This window comes from Crassostrea angulata, chromosome 2, assembly GCF_025612915.1.
Source record: "Crassostrea angulata isolate pt1a10 chromosome 2, ASM2561291v2, whole genome shotgun sequence".
NCBI lineage: Eukaryota > Metazoa > Mollusca > Bivalvia > Ostreida > Ostreidae > Magallana > Magallana angulata.
The window spans coordinates 68,047,827-68,072,298 of NC_069112.1; the positions used below are offsets into that span (position 1 = coordinate 68,047,827).

At 33.4% G+C, this 24,472-nt stretch overlaps 2 protein-coding genes and 1 pseudogene across 3 annotated transcripts; all 3 read right to left on the minus strand.

Annotated features, from left to right (window-relative positions):
* Positions 1-1,604: 1,604 nt before the first annotated feature.
* On the minus strand, positions 1,605-6,303 carry LOC128174773 (fucolectin-like; annotated as a pseudogene).
* Positions 6,304-6,331: 28 nt separating this feature from the next.
* On the minus strand, positions 6,332-7,298 carry LOC128174774 (fucolectin-3-like). Its single transcript, XM_052840235.1, has 3 exons — positions 7,271-7,298; positions 6,820-7,104; positions 6,332-6,565 (listed from the first exon to the last, which is right to left on the minus strand). The coding sequence occupies exons 1-3, from the start codon at positions 7,296-7,298 to the stop codon at positions 6,351-6,353; spliced, it is 528 nt and encodes a 175-aa protein (XP_052696195.1). The 3' UTR covers positions 6,332-6,350.
* Positions 7,299-9,632: 2,334 nt separating this feature from the next.
* Positions 9,633-19,900, minus strand: LOC128173544 (uncharacterized). 2 transcript variants are annotated; one of them, XM_052839251.1, is made up of 4 exons: positions 19,344-19,900; positions 11,517-11,954; positions 11,096-11,311; positions 9,634-10,897 (listed from the first exon to the last, which is right to left on the minus strand). In XM_052839251.1, exons 1-4 carry the CDS (start codon positions 19,344-19,346, stop codon positions 10,652-10,654), a joined length of 903 nt encoding a protein of 300 aa, XP_052695211.1. In that variant the 5' UTR covers positions 19,347-19,900; the 3' UTR covers positions 9,634-10,651. The 2 variants fall into 2 exon arrangements, with proteins under 2 accessions (XP_052695210.1, XP_052695211.1); XM_052839250.1 differs by lacking the exon at positions 19,344-19,900 and having other exon boundaries at positions 9,633-10,897; positions 11,517-12,044.
* Positions 19,901-24,472: the final 4,572 nt, after the last annotated feature.

Here is a 24,472-nt window from a genome sequence, read left to right on the forward strand (position 1 = left end):
ATTTGATCTACACATTTATAAGCGAATGGACGTGTCATTGGACTTTTATGTCATGGTCGACTGGCAAACAGTTATCATCAAGTCATTTTCACAGTAACGACTGGACTGGCAGCTTAACAAATGCAGTACACATTTGACTGCACGTGCCACTCCCATACATATCGCAATTTATTTTAATTTTCCAGCGGTGTCTTATATTTCAACAAGTGTCCCTGTAAAAAAAGGCAGTCAAGGACAATGCAAAAGAAATCTTATATCAATTGTTATATAATTATATAAAGTGTAGTGTAACAGTAATGTAACAGTTGAAACATGCATTTATTTTTCTCAGCGTGTTTATTGAAACCGCACATGCCATAACCGACTTTATGTGTATACTACCCGTGTGATACACCCTCGTGCGGGTATGTTAAGGCTTCCTACAGAGATGTATAGAAGATCATTTGTCTGTACTTCATACAATATGACGGTATAATTAACTTTGACATCACAATCTGCATTTCATTCGATAGTACTCAGGGAATGTAACGTAACGTTGATATTGAAACATTAATTAAAACTTCGTGTTTCATTTACATAGATTTTTCCATTAATAATAATGTAGACTATAGAACTCAATAATATTGATGATAAGTATCAATTAGTCGACAGATTATATGAGCTAAGTATATGAATATAAGTATGCTTACAAGGTACTGATTTAAAAAAAACTGCTTTCGTACTGATCAAATAAAGTATCTAACATTGCTGGGAATCTATCATCAGTGTAATGATACGGAATTTATCCGTCCGTGTTTTGAATTTTACGTTGTCCCTGTTCTGTTTGTTGTGTACATCCGGGAAGACCCCCGCATTTGTTTATAGGCATAATTGCCATCCCTGTGCTGTATACAGGCCCAAAGAGTAAGTATTTCTTATGCAAAATGTCAATCACTATCTAAATATTGTATATGCGAAGTGTCATTCTTTGTCAATCCTTTATTTTTGCATAATTGTTGTAAATCATATAAAAGTGCACAAACGCACATGGAGTTGACATCATGTAAAATCTGGATAGGATATTTTATGAAACATTATTTTGGTAACAATTTTGCTTATATCAAGTCAAAAGGTCAAGCGATATAAGTACAGTATAAATATTAAATGTAAATTGTTTAAAGGTCATAAAACCCCTTTTCGTGTATTTTTTATAATTTGGCATAATGTATATCATGGATTGGCCATTGTATAATTTGTGAACTGTTTATGAATTGTCTGTTTTATGTAATTATTTGTAAGACGGCTTGTTTTCTTTTTGTAGCCTCTTACCCTCATGACAGAGGAGGCCAATAAACCTCTTTAACAAAGAATTGTTGAAGCTTGTTTGTGCACAATCAGTATAAGGATTAAAGCTTCTACAATTATTCCTACCAGTCAAAAAAGGTCGTTCTTTATTGACTCCATGGTTATAAAACATGATAAAACCCAACCTGTTTGATTTGGTATTTTTAATAAGAGAAATTCAATATAAAAGATCATAAAAAGCATGCATGTAGTGTCATAGATATGTAACATTTAGTCTAATGTGAAACTCCAAGAGTAAGTTTTGGTATGATCTCTCACATCTATAAGGAGTGAACCTAAAAGGGTTGAAACGCGCCAACATTAAGCATAATACGTTATCGTATTAGACAAGAATTTATCTATGATATTAATAAGACGGAGAATCCAAGCACGACAACTTCACATAGACTGAGGGTCTCAGTTGTCTTGGAGATCTTACGAATCTTCCTTGTGGTAATGTCGGAGAGTCGATGACGACCAACTGTGACGCGGTACCGGGACCAGCAAAGAAACCACAAGGAGTGTTCACATCAGAGTCCGTCAGCCCTACAGTGACGGCAACGTCCCGAGGTGGGTCTGACACATCTTAAAAGATTAAAAACAGATAAACTTACAGAAACATTTAAAGCACTATGATATTCAAAGATAATGTAATTTATTCATTATATTACTCATATGCACGTTGTATTCTTAGAAAAATAATTACTACACAACGGAAACATTTGCAATTAAGTAATATTTGAATGCAATAAAAATATACTTGCAAAAATAATTCAAAAAAAACAGAATGGCAAATAAAACGGTTTTTTTTTCGTTTATCAATAATTTTGTATAAGTTTTTGACATTTACCGCAAAGTAACGAGGACTATGCCGTGTCCATCCTTTAATTATGATTTAGCAATGTCGTTTCTCTGTAAGCCTACCTGATAACGTCACTATGGAGACTTACCTCCTCCTGCGTCTATTCCTCTGTTGAGTATTCTGACAGATGTGATCGTATACACAGTCAGTAGATCCACCCTCCACCAAGGCTTTGTGTCGTATCCTCCTGTGTGTGTATACTGTTCTTAGAGAAGGTCTGTACCTCTGTTACCATCTGCTGCCAACTCAACTCCATAGGTATGAAACGTTGAAGACTGTTCGGTTGGTTTACCCAATAAAGTGCTAAGAGAACTGTCAATAATATTTGGTGATAGTGTGAATAAAATGCAAAGTGATACAGTTTATAACAAAACGAAGAAACATTACTTGAAATAACTGTTCATTAAAATGTACTTTCATTCAGTGTCTGCAATGCCAAATTGAGTTTCTGTTAGAAATTTTAAAAACTTCATTTCATAATAAGATGCTAACTCTGTTATTTATGTCGAAACTAATTTGACTAGTATTACTTGAAAATTTAGTTACTTTCTATTATAAATAGCTTATACTGAAATATCATGCGATTAAACTCCAACCGACCTTTACAGCAAACATTAAGAGAGTAGTTTTCTCATGGTCTTAGTTGTCCAATCCTTTTATATTATTATTAAGTTTATTGTAATGAGTAGAATCTGTTCTGCACAAAATATGAATTAAATGATATTGATATAATTTTGCATTGTTTATGGTTTAAGCTGATACAAAAATAAACCTAAAGCACAACAGAGAACATTCGATCTAATTTCCTTAATTGTTTTCTTCAAGACTATTTTGGCAGTACTGAAACAAAGGCAAAATGTATGTGGTAGTCAAAATAATTTTCATGATTTCTGTTGGTTCGTTTTTAATTTTTTTGTACGACAATTATATGACACACAATTTAAACATATTGAGAAAAAGCTTTAAAATCACACCAGTTGTCATATGTCAAATTCTGTGAACTCATAGAGATTTAATGCAAGCAGAATAACATCAGTATAAAGAAGTTAAGGACAATTAATATTTTAGTATTATTATTCCTTGTTACTTGTAGCTCAAAACAATGACGCTTTTAATTTGTTAAGCTTCACTGCCCTTTGTGAGTAAGCAATAAATGGTAAAAGGAATATTCGATAAATAAACAGTAAGTTGTGTTGTTTCTATTAAAGTCAAGTCATTATACATTTTCGGTGGTTGAACAAAGGCTTTTAGAAGTAAATGCTTTTAAATATCATACATATAACTTAGAATTAAGTGAGACATGAAAAACAATTTGTTTTAGAAATTAATCAATACAGCTTTGTGTTTACGTTATTTTTGTAAATACTTCATGATATTCCCCGTAATCGCGGAAATATGTACTTTACATATTTAAATTTTTTATACCATTTTTTCATTTTTGTATCTTTTACGGGATACCCTGAATACATAATCATGAAGAAAGTATTAGTTCAATCGTTAAAAGTATACAGAAACAATCAATATTCCACGTGATTCAAATTAATACACACCTCCGGTTTTGTCTTTCATTTTCTCAAGTACGTTTCTGTTTGTCTCCCTGTAAATAATATGGTTCTTTGGGTAGTTGGATGCATCAAATAACTCTTTATTTCGAACCATGTCTTGATACAAATCTTCCGTTTGAAACTTGTAAAACAAGGAGTCGGTGTCCGTCATCAGCAATGTCGCCTTGTCACCAAACTGTTTCTTGAAATTGATACATGAATAGTTTGGAGAGCTCTAAAACAACCATTCCCGTGTAGGTTTGTTTAGTAGCAACTTAACCTTAACCTTCTTGTTTTTCTACACCAACCAAGTGTTTGTTAAAAATAGTGAAATTTCCAGATCTTTGCTTGGCGACCAATTTACGTAAACCCTTTTGGTTATTAACCAATTTAAAGTTCATCCTTTTTTGTATATTTTCCATCGTTTTCCTAAGAAAGGGGGAATAAACTTTATAATTAGAGAAAAGATTGTTGTCCTTATATAACAGAAATTCGTATTGTTAACGTGCATTTAATAGTTATATTACATGATATTGTGTTTGAAGATTAATACTTTAATCTACGGTCAATTTGTCATAAATAGGTCGAACACATGTATGTTTGCAGTATATGCTAGTTTTCTACATAATGTTTGCTGAATGCATGTATTGCCCAGAACCCTAATATTGTCTTAAAGCTGAACACCGCTCGTAAATTGTCACAGCCACACAGGTACCTGGTATGTGAACCCTTCGATTTTGGTTCACCCGATTTCCGACTGAAAACTCATCGCCGACGTATAGTATTCCTTTCGTGGTCTTTGGATTTTGTGCATTTAGTTCTTAGTTTATGTGCATATTCAGTTTGTTACTATATTTTGACCAGTTTATTTGATGAAAGTATTCTCTTGGCATGAAAAAAGTGCATAAAGCTTTATATTTTTATTGCGATCGAGTAACAAGGCGAGGCAAAATGTATGTCCGCACAGGTGAGACCTCTATAGCGAAACACTTTAAACTGCGAATAGGCCTGCAGCTTATATAGGGGTTGTAGGGATAACAGTGGTGAGAGAGAAATACGGCGCACAGTGCATATTTACGAGCAGTGTTCAGCTTCAAGGAAATTGAGGAAATGTGTAACTTGGTGTAATATTTGAGTTGATTATGCACTTATTATCATTTTATTTTATGGTAGCTTTTTACCGAATTCAGGAATAAGTCATTGACAATCTGTCTTGAGGCAGAAAAGTGACGTTGTGCAATACAAATTAGGTTTTATTTCGGAGTTAATCTAACTTTTTCTGTAAAAATTCACTGAAATAAACTTAATTTTTTTTTATCTCTAAATAATTTTTCTAATAGCTTTATCATTTCATTTAATGGAAATACTGATCAGAATACTTAAATAATTAAGTTGTTGACATACTAGCAAATGCTAGGTAGTTTGAATTGACTCGAACGAGAAACAATTGTTGATGTTATTTTAAAACAAACACTAGCCTAATGATGCGAAGTTGAAAACATTGAGATACTTGTGGTGGAATAAAAGTCTTAAGAAACCGTATTTCGGAATGTTCTTGTATATGAACACAACAAAAGCGTTCTGTTTTAATCACGTTGTCAGGATGAACTTTTTGATAGCTAACGTAATTTGCAATTTTATAAACTACACAGTTATATTTTTTTTATCTTATTTGTAACTTTAATCTTTGATAAAATCCATTTTATATCAATTTTTAGTAGTCGATATAACCATGTTGAAAGTACTAGCAAATCTTCGGAAATAGGTCACTGAAGCGTTGATGGGAGGGGCTGTGTCTAGCTGCAGGTCTGAAGCTTCCGGTCTGAAAAAAAATCGGATGGACAACCTGGGAACTACAGTGCCACTCACTGAAAAAACTGTATACTTAATGCGAACGTAAACGTGCGCTAGTATTGGAATGATTCTGTGAACACAATTATTACCAGTAAATTTGCCATGCAATTTACTACTGATATCGTCTCTTTTAAACCACCATTACCAGCCCTGTAAAGAGATGTGGTGCAGTTTGTATAGATGTTACAATGGTGACTCTCGATCTCGCTGAAAATTTAACATTCTTTATTTTCCGAGGTCGGTATAGGTCCTTTGAAGAAAGTCTGAGGCAAGTAAAAGACGGTATCAGTAGTAAACTGCATGCAAAATTAAATGATATTCGTTGTTTTCACAGAATTTGCGTATAAATAAGAGTAATCAGTCCAAAACTATTGCAGATTTTTGTGGGCAATAAATACACATTTTTTTCATTGGTTGGCACTGTAGCTCCCTGGTAGTCCATCTCAATTTATTTAAGACCGGGAGCTGAAGACCTGCAACTATCCTGTGTCGGCCCGGAAGTATTTGATAAAACACCATTCGTTTGAAAAAGCAAAGGCTTATAACACGGATGGTATACTATACTCGTGATAAAATAGTTTATAACGCTTTTCATTTGTATATAAACTGCTTGCAGTTTTATAAATTAAAAACAATTAAAGCAATCATTAAATAGAAAGTTTTAATATAGATGTAAAACTGAACATTCGGCTATTGAAAACCTCACCTCAACACATACATAATTATTTGGTCGGAAAAGAGAATCGTTTCGACATTAGCAATAATACTTAGACAGAGTATCCAAACACTTCCACTTCACAAAGAGTGAGATACTCAGTGATTATGGAGATTTTTACGAATCTCCCCTGTGGTAATGTCGGACAGTCGATGACGACCAGCTGTGACAGAGTACCGGAACCAGCAACGAAACCACAAGGAGTGTTCACATCAGATTCTGTCAGCCCTACAATGACGGTAACATTCCGCAGCCGGTCTGACACATCTATTTAAAACTAAAAACATATATTAATGTGAAACTGCTAACTAATAATTCGAAAACCTGCATAGATTGCTTTTTTCCTTATATATACAGTATTTCTTCTTGTTGAAAATAAAAATGTAAAAGATAAAAGGTTTTTCTGTTATTTTCACTGATGTAATCAAAGCTGTACTTCACTATTTTACGTCGTTTTACTATGACGTTACTTTGTAGACTATACCGATAGTTCGTTGAACAATGTTTCTGTGTACCCTTACCTTGTCCCCACTCGTCCATTCCTCTATTGAATATTCTGACAGATCTGATGGAATACACAGCCTTCAGATCCACCAGCCACCACGGTGTTTTTTCTCCACCCGCTGTGCTGGCACACTTCTCTACGGCATGGTCTGTACCGTTGTTGCCATCAACTGTCAGATTGGCAGAGTAGTTCAGTCCACCTTCTGGCCATGTAAACGTTGATGATTGTGTTGCAGGCTTATGCAAAGCAAGGTTGGAAGCAGCTGTCAACAATATTACAAAAATGCAGATATATATTGATACTTTAAAGGAAATGCTATATATTTACCGTTAATAAAAAAAATCAACGGTTTTGTTAAGTGTTTCTCAAAAGTACTAAAAAAATGAGGACCTTATTGTTTTGAAGTGTAATTTTGAATATGATGTAGAACAGAATAACAAATATTAACGTTTTCTCTTCCCCCTCACTTTTCTCTCTATTTCGCTCTTCCAACATCTATCATCCACCTCTCTCTCTTTTTCTCTCTCTAATCATACCGCTTAACATGCAGTTATATAATAAATTGGACCCTCTAGACTTCGTACTCTGCAACGAGAAAAATCAAAGTACTGAAAGTACTGAAAGCCGGGCTAAGATGCAGGGTTTTGTGCGTTTTAATTTATAAAAAATATAGAATTACATTTATATTGAAACTATAATCATCTAAATTGTTATTGGTTTGTTAGTATTTTCTCATTTTGATGCGTTATTTCCATTATTTTTTATAATATTTTGAGCTTTACCCATAGCTGTAGATATCAGTGCAACTCCAAGTCTGCAGAAAATGAACATACCCGGTATATTTCCTTGGATTTTAGGAAATCTGAATTAAGATGTTTATTTATTTTGAATTAAGTTGTTTATTTATTTTGCATGGTAGGGGCATTTTGTGTCATTTTACAAGTATTCATTTGTCTACAGAGTACTTTTAATAAATTAATCATGCATTGGACTTTTGAGATTGTTAGATTACAGGTACTTAACCCTCAAATAAACTCAGTAAATCAAAACAAGTATCTGTTTGTGATAGAGATTTATTAACGTTTGATAAGTCACATATTTAACAAAGATGAACTATAGATAAAGTATGAATAAACCAAGAAATTATTACTTTTGTAAAACAAAGAACGCTGTCTTTGGTGAGACAGAATCTAGTAACTATGTAGATGTAAAGTAATTTTTCACCAATAGGATAAACAAACAGATTAGCGATATATTAAATGCAATATCAATGAATAATAATAACAGTTAAAGGAGCAGTGGAAGGTTTTTTTTAAAACAAATGATATTTCATACACAACAAAATTGTATGGAGAAGAACACATGCATAAAATGTGAAACAGAAAGAAATCACATGTATCTGCTAGCCAATGCTCAGTAACAATACCCCCGCTATGAGATAAAGAAACAGAATGAGCCAAAGTTTCTTTATTTAGATAAGAAACCCTCCTTCTAGCAGGACTGGACGAAAAGAGTGTGAAAGTTTGAAACACAATTAATGAGTGGTTGTGAAAATATGTTTAAAATGTATATCTAACATAGAAACAGTAATAATTTAACAGAAAATAGACACAATATTTGTACAAAAATTCATCCCTACATTTAGCATACCTAAACAAACACAGTGATTGATTGTCAAGCATTTTAGAATAATAGTTGCAGAGGGAAATGTTATTAAAATTTGTTACAGTCAGTCAGACACATGGGTAAAATGGTAAATAGAAGCATCTTTTTCTGAGCAGGGGTATATTCTATTCTAGAAGGTAAAAAATTTTCTAGTAACTATACAACACATCCTAATAAGTACTACCTACAGATTAGACACTGCTATCTAAAGAGTAAATCTAGATATGAATAACTTTTTGTTATAGTCATAAAACTAGAACAATCAACAACTAAGCCTATGTTTGAAATTGTTCATCATAGTTGATCTTACGTACTTACTATGATGTTAAAATAATTAAAGTTTTTAAACAGTGTACTGGTGATTGGTTTGTTTTGAAAAGCACGATTCAAATATCATATGTGTTTAAGCAGTTGATATTGTTTGTGCAAGGTAGATATCGTAAGCAAAACTGTTTGTAGATTATGGACCTTTTCAAGCAAATATAATTCTATATGGTTTTTAATGTCAAGTGTGCACTAATCAAATAATATGCCCAAGGAAATAAAATAAACAAGTAAAATTGATTTTGAAGATGAAAAGAAAAATAACACATCAGACATTTCTGATGGGGCAATATATGGTCAGACAATGTAAATGAACATTTTATGCGTGAGCATGATGGTCTTTGAAAGTTTGAAGACATTGCAATTGAAAGTGAGTATTATCAGATTTTAACAATCAAAACATAGGTAACAAAAGTCATATATACAAGACTAGCTGAACACATTAAGACATCTTTTAAGGACAGTAGGAAATATAAAACAAAAATATGTGCTATTTTCATGGCAAGATATGAGTTCTATTTGGCAGCACTGTTTTTGGCACTATATAGGGAAAATTAGAGTAAATGATTGGGTGTAATTAGGATATATGATTGGCCATCCTATTTTCATATGTACTTATGAATATTAAAATTGGCATGAAATAAGCACACAATCTTTTAAGAAATAGAAATACATGTAATGTAAACATTACAAGTAAAGGTTTGGTAAACTAAACAAAAACCCAACATTACATATGTGTACTACATTATCAAAACAACAATAAATCTAAAGGTAGAAAAATGTTACAATATTTGTACAATTAACATGTTTATGTTAAACATGTAGGAGAATTGAACAATTTAAAAAAAACTGTAACATATTTTAGAAGATAACTTGTCCACAGAGAGAAATGCATCAATGCTATTTCAGACAAGCACACAATTGATGAAAAGGTCATGGCATTTGTCGGCACTACACAATTAGTATGACACATATTTTGGGATTTTAGGAAGCATAATTGAAAAAGTAATTGAGCAATGAAATATAAAAATATGTAAGAGGTAAACAATTGTAAAATATGGCATTTTTTGGCACTTTCTGAAAAATATCAGGTTTCAATAATACTTATGATGTCAACTTTCATATGTTCTATGCAAAATATATGTTACAATTGGTATGACACATATTTTAGGATTATAGTCAGGTAAATGAAAATGTAATAGGGCAATGAAATATAGGAATAATTGAAAGGTAAAGAATTATATTGTATGATATATTTTCAAAGGACATTGTATGTTGTTATTCACAACCTGTTTTTTTTTTAACGAAATGTATGAACATACAGGACTGTGTAATGATATTATTCTGAGAAATTTATATAAATGATATTTGCAATAATGGCTATACAATAAGTGAAATTAGGTAGCAGGACATAACCTGGTATATGCAGAGTCTCTATGCCAGATAAGAAACAAGGCAAAATCACCTTGAAACATAGCCGTATGTTAAGATTTCTAGACTCTCTGTGTAGAACAATCCATATGTAAACAAACAAAGTATTTAGATGAAATATATACAAAAAAGCAGAACTTGCTTTAAAAAATGTTACAATTTGATAAGAAATATGCAGACAAGCATAACAAAAAAAACAAAATTCACAAGAACATCCACACTCCTACAAAACAATACAACTACTCAACATGCAATTGATCAGTTCACATCTAAAAATGTTTCTGGACAGCAGAAAATTTCCAAATTATTTTCAAGCAAATGTTTATGATAAAAGTAAACATCTTTTAATGGAGACATTAAACATGGCGGAGATTATTTCTAGAATTCCTTTAAGATTATTAAGTGTTCAAAGAACATTACATTAATGTTCACAAAAACTCAATGCTTATGACACTGCTTCCCTTTGAGGTGCATCTAATAGACAGCATCGGATTGCAGCGGCTGATTACATAACTTTCAATTTCCTCTTTCTCAACATTTGGTAGGGCAACTTCTACCAATTCCAATGGCATGGTTAGAATGGTATCATCTTCCAACAGGAATGTCATATTTTCCCCATCAACACAGCCAGAGACAGCCTGCTTGACTTTCACTTCTGGAGGACAATCCGTCTTCTAAAAACATAAGATCACGGTTATTTTTTCAGTTCTTTACCCCAGTTCTTGCATAATCAGGAATATTGAGAAATACATTGTCAATTCATGACATCTTTGTTACACTTATATACTACATGTAGTATGCAACTCCTTTTTTGTTTGTATATGAAGTTGGCACTCTTAGCAAGTAAGAAAGTGGTAAGTATAACTACTTACTGTAATTTTGGTTTTTGAAGTTGTTGTCAAGGACACTTCATTGCGGAAGGTGTTGATCACAACATCTGTGATATGGACATAATCTCCTGGTCTTATGTCTTTTTCAGCAAAGCTGCGCCACAATGCAACTTTGCACTTGCTTGTTGCATCCTCTATGTAAATGTTCTTTACATTAACTCTTTCCTCCCTTACGAAAACTTGTCTTGTTGCTTCTTCCTAAAATATAGGAAAATATAGGTAAGATAAGAGATAATAGTTGTTATTATAATGAGGAAGAGATGATTTATAAAAAAATACATAAACTTAGACGATGGCATATATATCAGACATATACTAATTAAATTAAATCACTCCATTAACAATTTTTTGATAAATATTAATTACAGAATGTCAAATTAAATTTGTAAAGTTTGTGTCTTACCTGGGTGATTGTCCCCTTTATTGAAACTCTCTCTTTAGGCGGCGAATTCAAAGCTTCGCTCACCGTCTTTGTTGGGGCAGGTGGGGGGTGCAGAAGATTTTTAGCTTGGTTCACAATGTGCTCAGGAACACTAACTTCTGCACAGGGGAATACCTTTGTGTTGCTAGTGACAGCAACCCCGTCAGGCTTCTTAATCACATTTCTCAAGATAACTGAGCTCCCCTCCTTGAATCTTGGGAATTTTGTCTGGTCATACACAACGCACAGAACTGCTTTTCCCTCATCAGCTATGACACAGTTTTTCAGAATACGTGACTCATTTCTCTCATTGGTGTAGGAATGTTCCGGATCGGTGTCGATCACTTTGGCTTTAACACTCTTAGTGTAAGGGATTTGACCCTTTTGCGCCATCAGATCTGACAGAGAGATAGTTGTAGCCTGAAACAGTGATATGTTAATTAGTTTATTGAATATTAATGTACAGCAGATTAAGAGAATTGAATGAATATATTGTTTGGTGTAATACATTTGTATTGGCAGGCACAACAAGATGAATTTAGACCTGTCACAAGCTGAAAAGTTATCATGTTTTAAGATGTTTCTGATATCACTGATAAATATATTGGTTTATGATCAGAATAGTATGATTCTAATGTTCCAGATAGACAAAGACGATCTTGGGGGAAATTTATGTAAATATGATCTAAACAAGAATCATAATCAGTTGTTGGAGATTTCAAAATTTGATGAAATGAGTAATTGTGCTGAAGGAAGTTTAAAACTGAACAATTTTGTAATGCATTTTGATTAAAGTCTCCCATTATAATGGTTGGTTTAGTTATATTTATGATTGACTGTAAATATTGCATGACATTTGCAAAATTCTGATCGGTAGCTGATTTTGGAGGACAATAAATAAAACAAATATTTGCAACATCCAAGATTGTAATAAGTAGTTCTATACCACTAATTGAGGTTGCAATTAATTGGTTCTGAACGATATTTGGTTTGTAGTACAATGCCATTCCATGTTTGCTTTGTTGTTGATCAGCACAAAACAAAGAGAGTCCTTCAATGTTGAGATCTAGGTCTGATTCAAATACTCTAGTTTCACATAAAGCTAGAATATCCACATGCTTCAAATAAATGTCTGTACGAAGATCATCAATATGTTTTCTCAAAGAGCGACAGTTATGAAAACATACAAGTGCACAATTATTGTTCAGTTTACTCAGATCTGGTAACCTGAGTTGCAGTGGTGATGTTGTTGTCATACGGTTCATTTCCTCTCGGACATCTGAACAAATACTTATCTTTTTGGAGTTTAATTCCTTGATAAAGAGGTTGGACAGGTTTTTGATACGACTTAAACCAACATAATGGATATGGTCATTTTTCCTGCTTCCAAAATGTAAAACTGCACTATTCATAGTAGACCCTTGTGCCTTATGTATAGTCTTTGCTGCAGACATCTGTAGGGGAAACTGTCGTCTAACAACATTATAAGTTTTGTAATGCTGAATGTTAAAACATCTTGTAACCTCTAATATTGGTGTCCAGCTATGGGGAATATTTGTTGTATATAAACTGGAATATTTTTGTCGCCATTGGCAGCCAGATGAGGAGTTTTCAAACTCAACCCAAACAATACTGACACGATGATGCGATGAATCTACACGATAGTCGAACATTTTTATTGAACAGGATGCCCCATTTGTTAAGCCATCTTCTACACTTACATTTAAGCACAATTCATATGGGGGTCCAATGGCAAGATGGAGATTTTTTTGAAGTCCCATTGTTTTCCCTGCATCATCTGGCACTTTGTTCAATATTTTTTCTTTTAATGAACATGGAACATCTCCTGAAACACTGTCAATTGAGTGTACAACTGCCTTCATAGATTCAGGCAGTTTTGTTAATAGATGGAAGTTATGCAAATCACACTCTGCACGGGTGGTAAATAAATGAGGTATCAAATCTAAGTCTGGTGGATGAATAGCATTTGGTGCATTGAGCAGTCTTGACTGCAGAATCTGTATGTCCTGTGGAATCATATGGTTTCCTTCCCGTAGCCTATTCAGAAGTTGGGCAAATGATTTGTCATCTTTTTGACGCATTATTTCCTCTAATTCAAAAATGGTGAAATGGTCTTGCCACAAATTAGCACCAATAGATTCAATGCCTACACGAGGTATAGTAAATATCCAGGAATCCATTACAGGTTTTAACTGATACAAGTCTCCAAATACTATCACACTTACACCACCAAATGGTTTGCAACACCCTTTTATCTCTTGTAACCTTAAGTTTATGAAATTAAACATTCTTTTCCCCACCATTGATATTTCATCTATGAATACAATTTTCAAATGAAAGAACCTGCATCTCATAGAATCAAGCTGGTGCATATCTAGGGGCTTGAATGCAAATCCTCTTCCAACTGGTATACCAAATGCAGAATGTATTGTATTTCCTCCTATGTTATGAGCTGCCTTGCCAGTAGGTGCACAAAGAAGTACTTTCAGGTTATCTGGGTTTTCACCTACTTTATGATTGAAGTACTTAATAAGAGCTTGGTAAAGAGATCGCAAAAGAACACTTTTTCCTACACCTGCTCCACCAGTAAGAAATGTATACAAGGGCGTTTCATTTGTTTTGAAATGGTTTAAAACATTGTAAAAAAATAGCTTCTGTTTTTCATTCAGACTCTGTACTAATGACCTGTAATTATTATCTGACATTTCATTCATTGGTAACGATTCATTCTCAAATCGCTTACGTGCTATTCCAAAATCCTGACCAATATCATATTCATTGTTTGATACTGTGCCTGTGCAATGACTTTCTGTTCCAGGGTCAAAACAACCAAAATTATCAGACAATGTAGAACCCTGAGCAGAATCAATTGTTTCTTGATGTTCATTTTCAGGCAAGACAACATTCCTTTGATAGTCATCCATATCATCTACATCATGCAACATGTCCTCTCCAATTTCACATGATATCTTCATATATCGAGCTTTAACTCCCTCCACTTCATCCTTAACCTTCGTAAAACTTTCTTCATATGTATGACAGCCATGTAAGAGATCTGTTTCCTCTTTTCTCCATTTTGTAAATAACATCAATAACTGCCTATAATGACCTTCCCTATCAACATTTAGTGCAATGGTATGGTATCTCAATACCTTCTGCTTTTTGCGCTTCTTCATAATGGTTCCATCTCTAAATTCAAACAATGTCTGCTCATTATGAGAAAAACTGTCTGTATCTTCATTTGATTCAGCTGAAGCTAAAATATCATCTTCTAGGTCATGTGAATAATCTTCCTCCAACAATTCTCCTTCGCAATTTTCAACTTGCTTCTTACACTTTTCTAGAGATGTATCAAACCAAGTAACAAAATCTGCATAACAGTATTTGCTCATCTGTTTTGGTCGTCTCTTGTAGCGTTTTAAAGCATTATCTGATTCCACATTAGTTGAGGATTCTGGCATATCTTTTAAACTGGAATATGGTTTTAGTAAGACTGTTCTATTGTTTAATTCATTTGTGTCAATGAAAACCACTTCTCTGGAAGATTTCCTCAAAGGCATTTGAAGAACCAGGTATGCAGCTTCCTGCGCACCTATTTCCACATGGCTAAGAAATTGATTACCAATTCTTCTTACTTGCTGTCTTATATCACTGTCTTTTTGTTTGGCTTCTTTGCATGCTTCAGATAATATGTTTGATAAACCCCTTTGACCTTTTGAGATATATGACACTATATATGAAACACAAGCATATGGATCAAGTATGAACTGTATGTCCATGTTTGCCTCCCAGCACTTCAATAAAGTTTTGTTATAGCTGTTAATGCGCACTTCTTCCACAGTACGCTTTAAGAAAATTTTGGAGACAGACAGTGTTGACCGTATTGCCTGCAAGTAAGATGCCAAATTCATGTCTAGTTTGCATAGAAAGTCATCAAAAATGACAAATTCCTGTGTATCATTTGATTTCATATCAGATAACATTTTGGCAATTTTATGAAAATTCTGAATTCCAAGGGCTTTTTCTTCTTCATCAAGAATGGGATCCAGAACAACTGTATTAGGCATGGGAGGAAGGGGGAAATTGAATCTACATATGGCTTTTCCTTTCTTCCTACAGGTTCTAGCATGTCTATGAGTTTGGTAATTAACTAAATTGTATATTTCATCATCTTTTTTGCATGTAACATGTTTATCAATGAATTTTGCCACTTCTTCATGATTTGTTCCATTGTATTCAGGTGCATCTTTTATCCAAATTAACATGTGCACATGTGGAGATCCTCTTTGCTGAAATTCTACTCGGTAAAAAAAATCAACAATTTCTCCAATTGGATTCATTTTGCTTTTCATCACATTGACCAGAAATGTTTGGAATCTATGTTCAAAATACCTTGCACAGGTTACTGGGTCAGATTTTATCAAAATGCATTTTTCTTCCCATGTCAATGCACTGACTTCCTCATCAGTTAGAGACTTTTGCTTGACCAATTTGTTTAAACATTTCAGTAGGGGTGGCCACTTTGTTTCTGCAGCTGAAAAGGAGCAAAACCAAGTTGGTGTTCCTAATTGCCTGATCATAGCAAATACATCTTTCTTTGTTTGCTCCCAATAAGGTGGTGATCCCCTTAAGTTCCTCAGTACTCTAAATCCATCATCTTGTTTTACCAAATTGTCGACAAAGTTAGGAGATAGCACTTCAGAAACAGTCATTTTTTTCCCTTTGGTTTTACATTTTCTTACTGCTAGAGTCACTTTGTCACGAATTTGTTTAATTTGAAGTCGTTTTAGTTTATAGAAAATATTTGGTATAGACATCGCAGCCCTTCTATCAACATTTCGTAATTCCCATTTACAAATATTGCTATAATGTACTGGTATAGATCTTAACGAATTGTCTGGTCTAGCTTGTCCACAATATATAGTTGGGAAAGCTAAATACTCAGAATACACATCTTGAAATAGACCAAGGGGTGTTTGATTTTCACCAGGTGCTAAAGACAATATTTGGTTATATTCCCTAAAATCCATTGCTTGTAAAACAGTGTCAGTATTGCCTGTTGGTCGGTCATGAAAATTATCTTCTTCAGTCCAGTCATCAGAGGACTGATTTGCATCCTTAGATTGCAACAAATTCTGTGTCTCAGGGGCATCATTTACTAAGTTTTGATTATCTTCAACTTCTTCACTTTGTATACACCTGCTTGCATCCTCAAACCAAGAATTGTTTATTTCTATGCCTTCATTTTTGAATAAATCACTATGTTCAACTAACCACTTTGCAGCTTCAAGCACTTTGTTTGGTCTAATTTTCTCAAATGCAACACTGTGTTTATATGACAGTTTTCGTTTTAATTTTACTGGTATTGTTTCTGTGTCATCCAACATTCTTGGTAGTTGTTTTACTGTTGCATTGACATCTGCTGGTACATTAACAACATTACCCTTTAAATTTAATTGGCCACCTCTTGGAAGCTCTCTAAGTTGCATAAATGCAAGTCTTGGTGAAATAAGTCTTTCCTCTAGATGAGTAATATCCAACTGCTCTGGAATAATGGGAAATTTCATATTATTTGCAGTACTGCATGCAGGAATTTTACCTTGTTGAATGGCAAGTAAACATGTTTTACAAATCCATTCATTGTTGTTTACACTCTTAATATTTGACAAACAAACATTCATCAAATGCTGATGTTTGAATCTGACCAATGAGGTCATGCTTACAGAGTGGCGGAAAAATGTTTGTGTGCAACAAGTACAAACATACAGAGGACCATCTGCTATTTTTGATTGAAATGTCTTGTAAATACAATCAATGTCCTGCAGAGACTGAGTCTGAGATTCAGTTGAATTTGTTGGCTGGTCTGACACATTTTGACAAACAGAGGTTTGAAAATTTTCATTTCTATCTAAAGTGAACTGTTCTGAAGATTGTATGTGATCCCTTACAAAGACATTATCTACAGAGAAGTGAGTAGAGGATCGAACAGTTTGATTTTCAATACAATTATCTATATATGACACTCCATTATTTGGAGTTGTATGTTCAGTCTCGGACAAACATTCTGTTGATCTTAATCTATTTTGATCAAATTCTGTTGATTTTGCTTGCTTTCCTTTGCACATGTACACATTTTCTTCAATAGATGCCTTTCTTTTCCTTTGACCACCATTGACCTTTACTGAATTTATGCAGTTCACCTTGTAGGGAACTGTTATAATATTAGTTGCACTATGGCTTTTGCAGTAAATTTTTTTGGGTTTGTTAAACACAATATGATGCAAATCATACTGAATTTCTTGGGGTTTTAAAGCAGTCAGAGAAGATGCAAACTTCCGTAGGTAAACACAAACCTCAGATAAATTTTCAAGAACACTCAGAATACTTTTTCCAGACTCTGAAGGTAAACCAAACTTGTCTCGTGCATGAGGATCAAAAAAATAATATTTTGAATCATGGAATACAATTCCAATTGCTGTACCAACACATATGAATATCATCAACTTGGAAGCAGTTCCACTGCACAGGGTTGCAAATGCAATCTCTAATGACAATAATGGCCAGTTGCCTGTAAAATCTGAGGAAATTGATCCACTAATTGTTGATTTCAATTGAAAATGAACAAACACATTGTCAAATTTCATGTGACAAGGAATCGATGAAGGATGTAAGAAACCTGATGTTTCAGACAAAACATTTCTAATTTTTAAGTATAAATAATCCCCAAGATGTAAAATTTTGTGTAATATGTCCTTTGACCATTCAAGAAAAGAATAGTTCTCTTCAAATGCTGTCAGTAGAAATACAACACAATTAGCAACACACTGCCTTCCCCTAGACAAATCGCTAAACAAAAATTCATCACCTTGATGATAGTCAGCATTGCACAATACTTTAAAATCCACCATATTTTATATCATAAATATATGGAAAGTTCAAGCTTCAATATCTCACGTAATATTCTTTTTTTTCAAAGACAATTATGATCACCAAGTTTCCAAAGTTTCAATATCTTCAGGTTTTTCAATTTCTCTCCATGTTTCAATTTCTATTTTCTCCAAGTTTCAATAACATATGTCTTCCCTCCAAGATTTACATGCATACATGTAACAGATACAAGACAATTCATGATCTCCAAGTTTCCAATTTTCAATTTCTCCAAGTTTTTTCAATTTCCCTCCAAGTTTCAATTTTTAATTATCTCCAAGTTTCAAAATTGTGTTTTCTCCAAGATTTCAATTCCTATCTTTGTCAGATTTCCGCTGTCTTAAGGATCATTTATCATACAAGTTAATTTCTTAATCATTTCTCCATATAATGAATTATCTAAAAAAAAATGTACTCGTATGACCTTAGTCAAACCTATTAATCAATAATCAAGGTTTCTAATAACTGATAGATAAGGAAAATTAATACAAATACTGTAATAGTCTGTGCAAAATGATGCGACGATAGCCGATCAAGTAAAGAAATTTGTTGGAAAACACCGTTCTATATATAGAGGGTACATCTTAAAGCTCTAGTGGGGATCACGTGACCTTAATTTGTAACCATTGAAAAATGACTAGGCCAGTATTGAAACATCTTCTTTCTACAAACATGTATGTCGTGGATGTTTAATAAACTATCAAAAATAATCTTAGAAAAACTTAATCATTTTTACGCGCAAAGTAAAAATGTATATCAATCTTGTAAACATTGCCTGTGCCTGCCGAGGTACTACATGTTATGTATCTTTTATAGCTCAAAACTTAGATTAGCTCCATAAATAAGAAAAGCAATATTTACCATGTCAACTTCTCTCTAATTCTTGATCTTTTTACGCAGTTGTTGTTTACTGAATTCCTTCTAATGATGAAAATCTGCTCAAAATCTTCTCTGGACACTTTCGCTTTCTCAAACCCACGCTATCTTGTTTACGTTTTGATATTACTACGCATTGTACATGATTTTTTTATTCGAAACGTAAGCATGTCTATATTAATCATAAGTGTTATTTATATCACTTTTGTACATTTGAAATTTTGAAATTCAAAATTACATCTCATATGTGTACATGAATTTAAATGAAAATTCATTTACTTCTGGTACTATTTCTGTATGCGCATGAACATTGAAATACGTACTATACAGAGTGTGCATGTGGAGCAGTAATATTCAAATCTTCCATACATTTCAAATGAAAAAAAAAGTCTATACAAACATGCTTCTTTGTTTTCATTTTCTTTACTATATTAAACAGGGTAGAATTTTAAATACAATTCAACTAAGCAGCAATGATTAGTACTGAGTTAACATGCACTCTTTTAAGTGCGTATGGCGGTGTTGCGGTCAGCTTCCGCCTTGAACAGGCTGACAATAGCCGGCTATTGCTCTTTGAGCAATACGCCCGGCTAAAAATCATTTTAAAGTGTGCCAGAGAGAGAGAGAGAGAGAGAGAGAGAGAGAGAGAGAGAGAGAGAGAGATTGAGCAATGATCAACTTGAAAATATTATAAATTTTTTTTTTTTAATTATTTATCAGATACATTATGTAAAAAAATGTAATTAAAACCATAATTTCAAATACATGTAAACATGGCTTATTACTCAACACTAAGATTGTGTGATAAAAGCAACAAAAACACATTATCTTATTATTTTAGAGTTTAGTGTTAAAGGAATTAAAAATAAGGCAAACATTCCATTAAATCCATTGGAATCGGTTTAAAGTAAGATGCAAATAATTCCAAAAACCCATTTTCCCGTTATATTACAATAAGTATAACCAGATGATGTAGTCTTCATTTGCTTGTTCATATTTAGTTATTAATCACTAGAATTGAACCCGTGCGTGCACGCGTTGACATTACATATGATATCTGATATTACGAAATAGATACATCAACACACCGTATTGTTGACATTCACATAACCAAGCTTTAAGCCTACACTAATGCTATCAAATTTTAAAAAAACAACAATTGTGTAACACTTTAGTTATTGATGAAAAACTTTGTTCTTATAGGCAGATGATTTCAAATACTTTTTGTTTGTTAAAAATGATTACAATGAAAAGAAACAAAATTATATTTATCTCACTTAAACATTTTTTTTATACTTTTAATGTATTATATTTAGCGTGTACGATATTTGGAGGAATATGATTTTTCAACAAGTTAGCGTGGATTTGATTTAGCACAGGTCTGAATGTACCTGTTTATCGACTTATATATTTTATATCTGGCGATGACCTTGATTTAGTGGACGCATTAACACCTATACATCTATTTTAGCCCTGCCCTAGAGTCAAAACCCATACTCCAGTGGACATGAAAATTACAATTTTAGTAGAGGACTTCCTGGTAAACATAATTTTAAGTCAGTTTTTCATACAGATGTGGGAGAATAGAGAAGAAAATTTTTGAACATTATATGCATTAACACTATATTGCCATATTGCCTCCCTCCCACTTCATGTCCTGAACCCCTGACCCAGGGGCAATGAATTTCACAATTTAAGTAGAGAAGTTAGTTTACATCATAACCATGTGTTCAGTTTGTTTTTTGCCCACATGTATGGGAGTAGAGAAGAAGATTATTTTAGATTTAAAACATTTTTTTTTGTACTATTTTAATTGAAAAGCTGTTATTTATGACAATATTTGTTAAATTTAGTATGAACACAGCAAAAATGTTGAAAGTGTTGCTACTATAATGTTGCTATGCATACGTAAATACTTATCTTCTGAACGTGCTGAGCAGAAGACAATTTAATTAACTTAATTAACACGGAATTTCGATTTTGAAGAATTTTTGAATGAGCAGCAGATGAGGATAGTGATTTTGAATTTGAGGGTTTTGATGTAGATGACATTACAGTGAGTAGGCCAACATAAAACTTTGAAAACTTTATAGATGCAGACAATTGGGTGGCAGGAGACAGGGAGCCCCCATCACTTGACTATACAAAAACTCCTAGATTGAAACAAACAATTCATTACAAAGGATCACCTCAACAATATTTTGAACTATTTTTAATGATGATGATTTTGAATTTCTTGCACAACAGACCAATCTGTATGCACAACAGTTCTTGAGATCTGCTCGATTGAAACCATGCAGAAGGTTTCATAAATGGCATGAAACAAATCGCTCAGAAATGAAGCAATTTATTTCACTCCTCCATCAGCTAGACATCAAGGAGTACTGGACAACCGATCCGCTGACTACAACATCATTTTTTCCAAGCGTCATGCCAAGGGACCGGTTTTTGTCATTGATGACTTTCTTGCATCTAAATGACAATTCAGAATTTGTACCACGTGGAAAAGAGGGCTATGATCCTCTCTTTAAACTTGGTCCCTTGTATCAAAACATTTTGGACAGGTAAAAGAATGTTTTTCATGTAAAAAGTCTGATGATACCAAACTTTATTTATTATACCAATCAGAAATGAAATTTGGGATGTTTAAGTCAAACACCTTGTCTTTCTGTCTCTATATTTGTCCAGACCAGTTCTTTATTTTGTCCAAAATTTCTGCTACCAGTATTATTTGTATAATAATTAGATAATCATAAACATTTATAAATTTCGGTTGCTGAAATACTGAATACAGGGTTACTTTTGCCCCGTGTAATTTTTTGTAACGATTTATTTTAAAAAGATTTTAAAGTAACTATTACCTTTAGTGCATTTTGCCGTTGATTTTGCTTTGGAGCCGGATGGTTCATCTGTCTGACACTTGGATGCAGTTGCAGCTATTGAAAGTAAGAAAAATGTTCTTAAAACAATAAAAACTTCCAATTGTTAAAAAATGCAATATTAAAGCAAATAAAAAAAAAACCAGTGTCACTGTTCTATGTTAAGTACATTATATGTAGTGAATTTCAAATTATATTACATTTCAATTTTTTAGATAATCCAGAGCCTGAGGATGTAGCGGTGGACGTGGTAAAGGTAGTGGTTGTAGTGCTTTTCGACTTGGAAGCCGTGGATGGAGCTAATGTTAGGGAAAAAATGGGTACATAAATAAATATTTTGAATATTTTAATTTTGAAAGAAAATTCTAGTTTCATGAAGTAATCATTTTATTTACCTGTTCTTTTTCTTCTTTTAAAAGTTGTTATCCAACTGCAGGATGCTTCAATATTTTCAATTCCTGTTGAAATTGACATACGATATGAATGTTTGTGTATTTATTTTTTCAATGAATGAAATGCATAAACAGCTATTAAAATGTAATAACGTGTATGTGTAAAATTTAACTATACCCTTCTGTACAGGTACTTCAGATGGACCTGTCTCACCTAAGTCTTGGACATCACCTGAAACGAAGACAGAAAATTAATAAGTATAAATAATATTTTATATTTCTGAAGGTTGCATGCATCAATATTTCAATTTTCTTTGAACTTTGTAATGTTTTTTTAATTATCAAAATAAACTATAATTATTGTTTATAATTTTACCAGTTTCCATGGCACAGATGGTTTTGTCAGCATCTACTTCATCCTCACTGGAGACAAACATTTCCATCATATCAATGGCTCTCTCAACTGAACTCCTTACTTGTCCCTTTCGCACTGCAAGTTCACCACTAGAAAGTTGCCTGTTTGAAGGGATACTGATTGAGTCTGCCTCAATAGCAGAAAAAAGAGATGAAGATCTTTCACCTTCTGCTTCCGAGTCTGTCTCTGCATCTGTATTGCCTAAATAAGAAATTGCAAAATAGAATCGGGGAACATTACTCAGAGTGAAAACTTCATCATTAAACTAAAAGATGTAAGAAAAAGTTTTACCAGGCTTAATTTCCCATTCCCCTAGTTGTACAGCCGAGTCCTGTCCAGACCATGTTTGGAAAATTGGTGTTGGGTACGTGTAGACGGGTGGGCAACTCAGAGTATAAATTGTGTTGAGGGACTAAAAGAAGCTCTGGTAGATATTTGATTTTGGTCTCTGCCCTCCACATAATTTCGCAAAGATGACCCTCAAATCGAGAAATTTTTGTGCCGGACATCCTCCGAAAGTGGTCCTTGGCGTGCTTCCAGGCCCCTTCAATTCGATTGGTGTGGATCTCCACTTCCTCCCTCGTTTCCTGATTAATGTATACTTTCTTGAAGGAGTGTTTGTGCAGTACTGTAGAATGGTTGTACCCCAGCTCGTTCAGTCCACAGTAGGCACTCAAACCACCGTTGTATATAGTGGACCATGCTTCTACGTGTCTCTCAATGATTGGTACGACGGTGTCCTCCGACATGTCTGGGACGGGGTATATGAGAAGAGTGTTAGTTTCCCGCTCCACCATTCCAAAAATCCAAACCCAAGAATTTAAAGTATTGAGTGACTCAGGTGACCTAAAAAAAAGGCCATATAGTAAACATGGTAAATGAAACAGTCTTGTTCAAGTGTTGATGTGAATGTACGGCGGAGGTCGTTTGTCCCGTAGTCGATGCAAGAAAACCTGCATTGTAGGTGTAGGTTCATGATGAGATCTTTTCAAGTCGTGATCGAACTATAAATATATTGTTTACTTCAAAAATGTTTACCTTACAAAATGACACAGTAAGTATCTTTTTAAAAAATCTGTTAATGCAATTAAAAGATTAGTAGTTAATGCATTTCAATTATCAGGTAATTAAAAATAAATAAGATATCCCTTTTCATAAAACAATCAATCACAGTATATAAGTAAAAAAAATATGCTATGATTACTAAATAGTTAAAAATAGAGGCCTTCGTGCATGAATCTGCACAATTTTTATATAATCCATCCCTTGCAAATATGTACCATGGAAGAGAAAGAATTCTTAATATTGGGGTTCACCTCTGATCAACTGCCGGTACATATCAAAACTGACCTGAAGATAAATATATTACCATTGGCCTGGAGGACATATTTCGTTTCCTGCATACAGTACTGATAGCATATTAAAAAC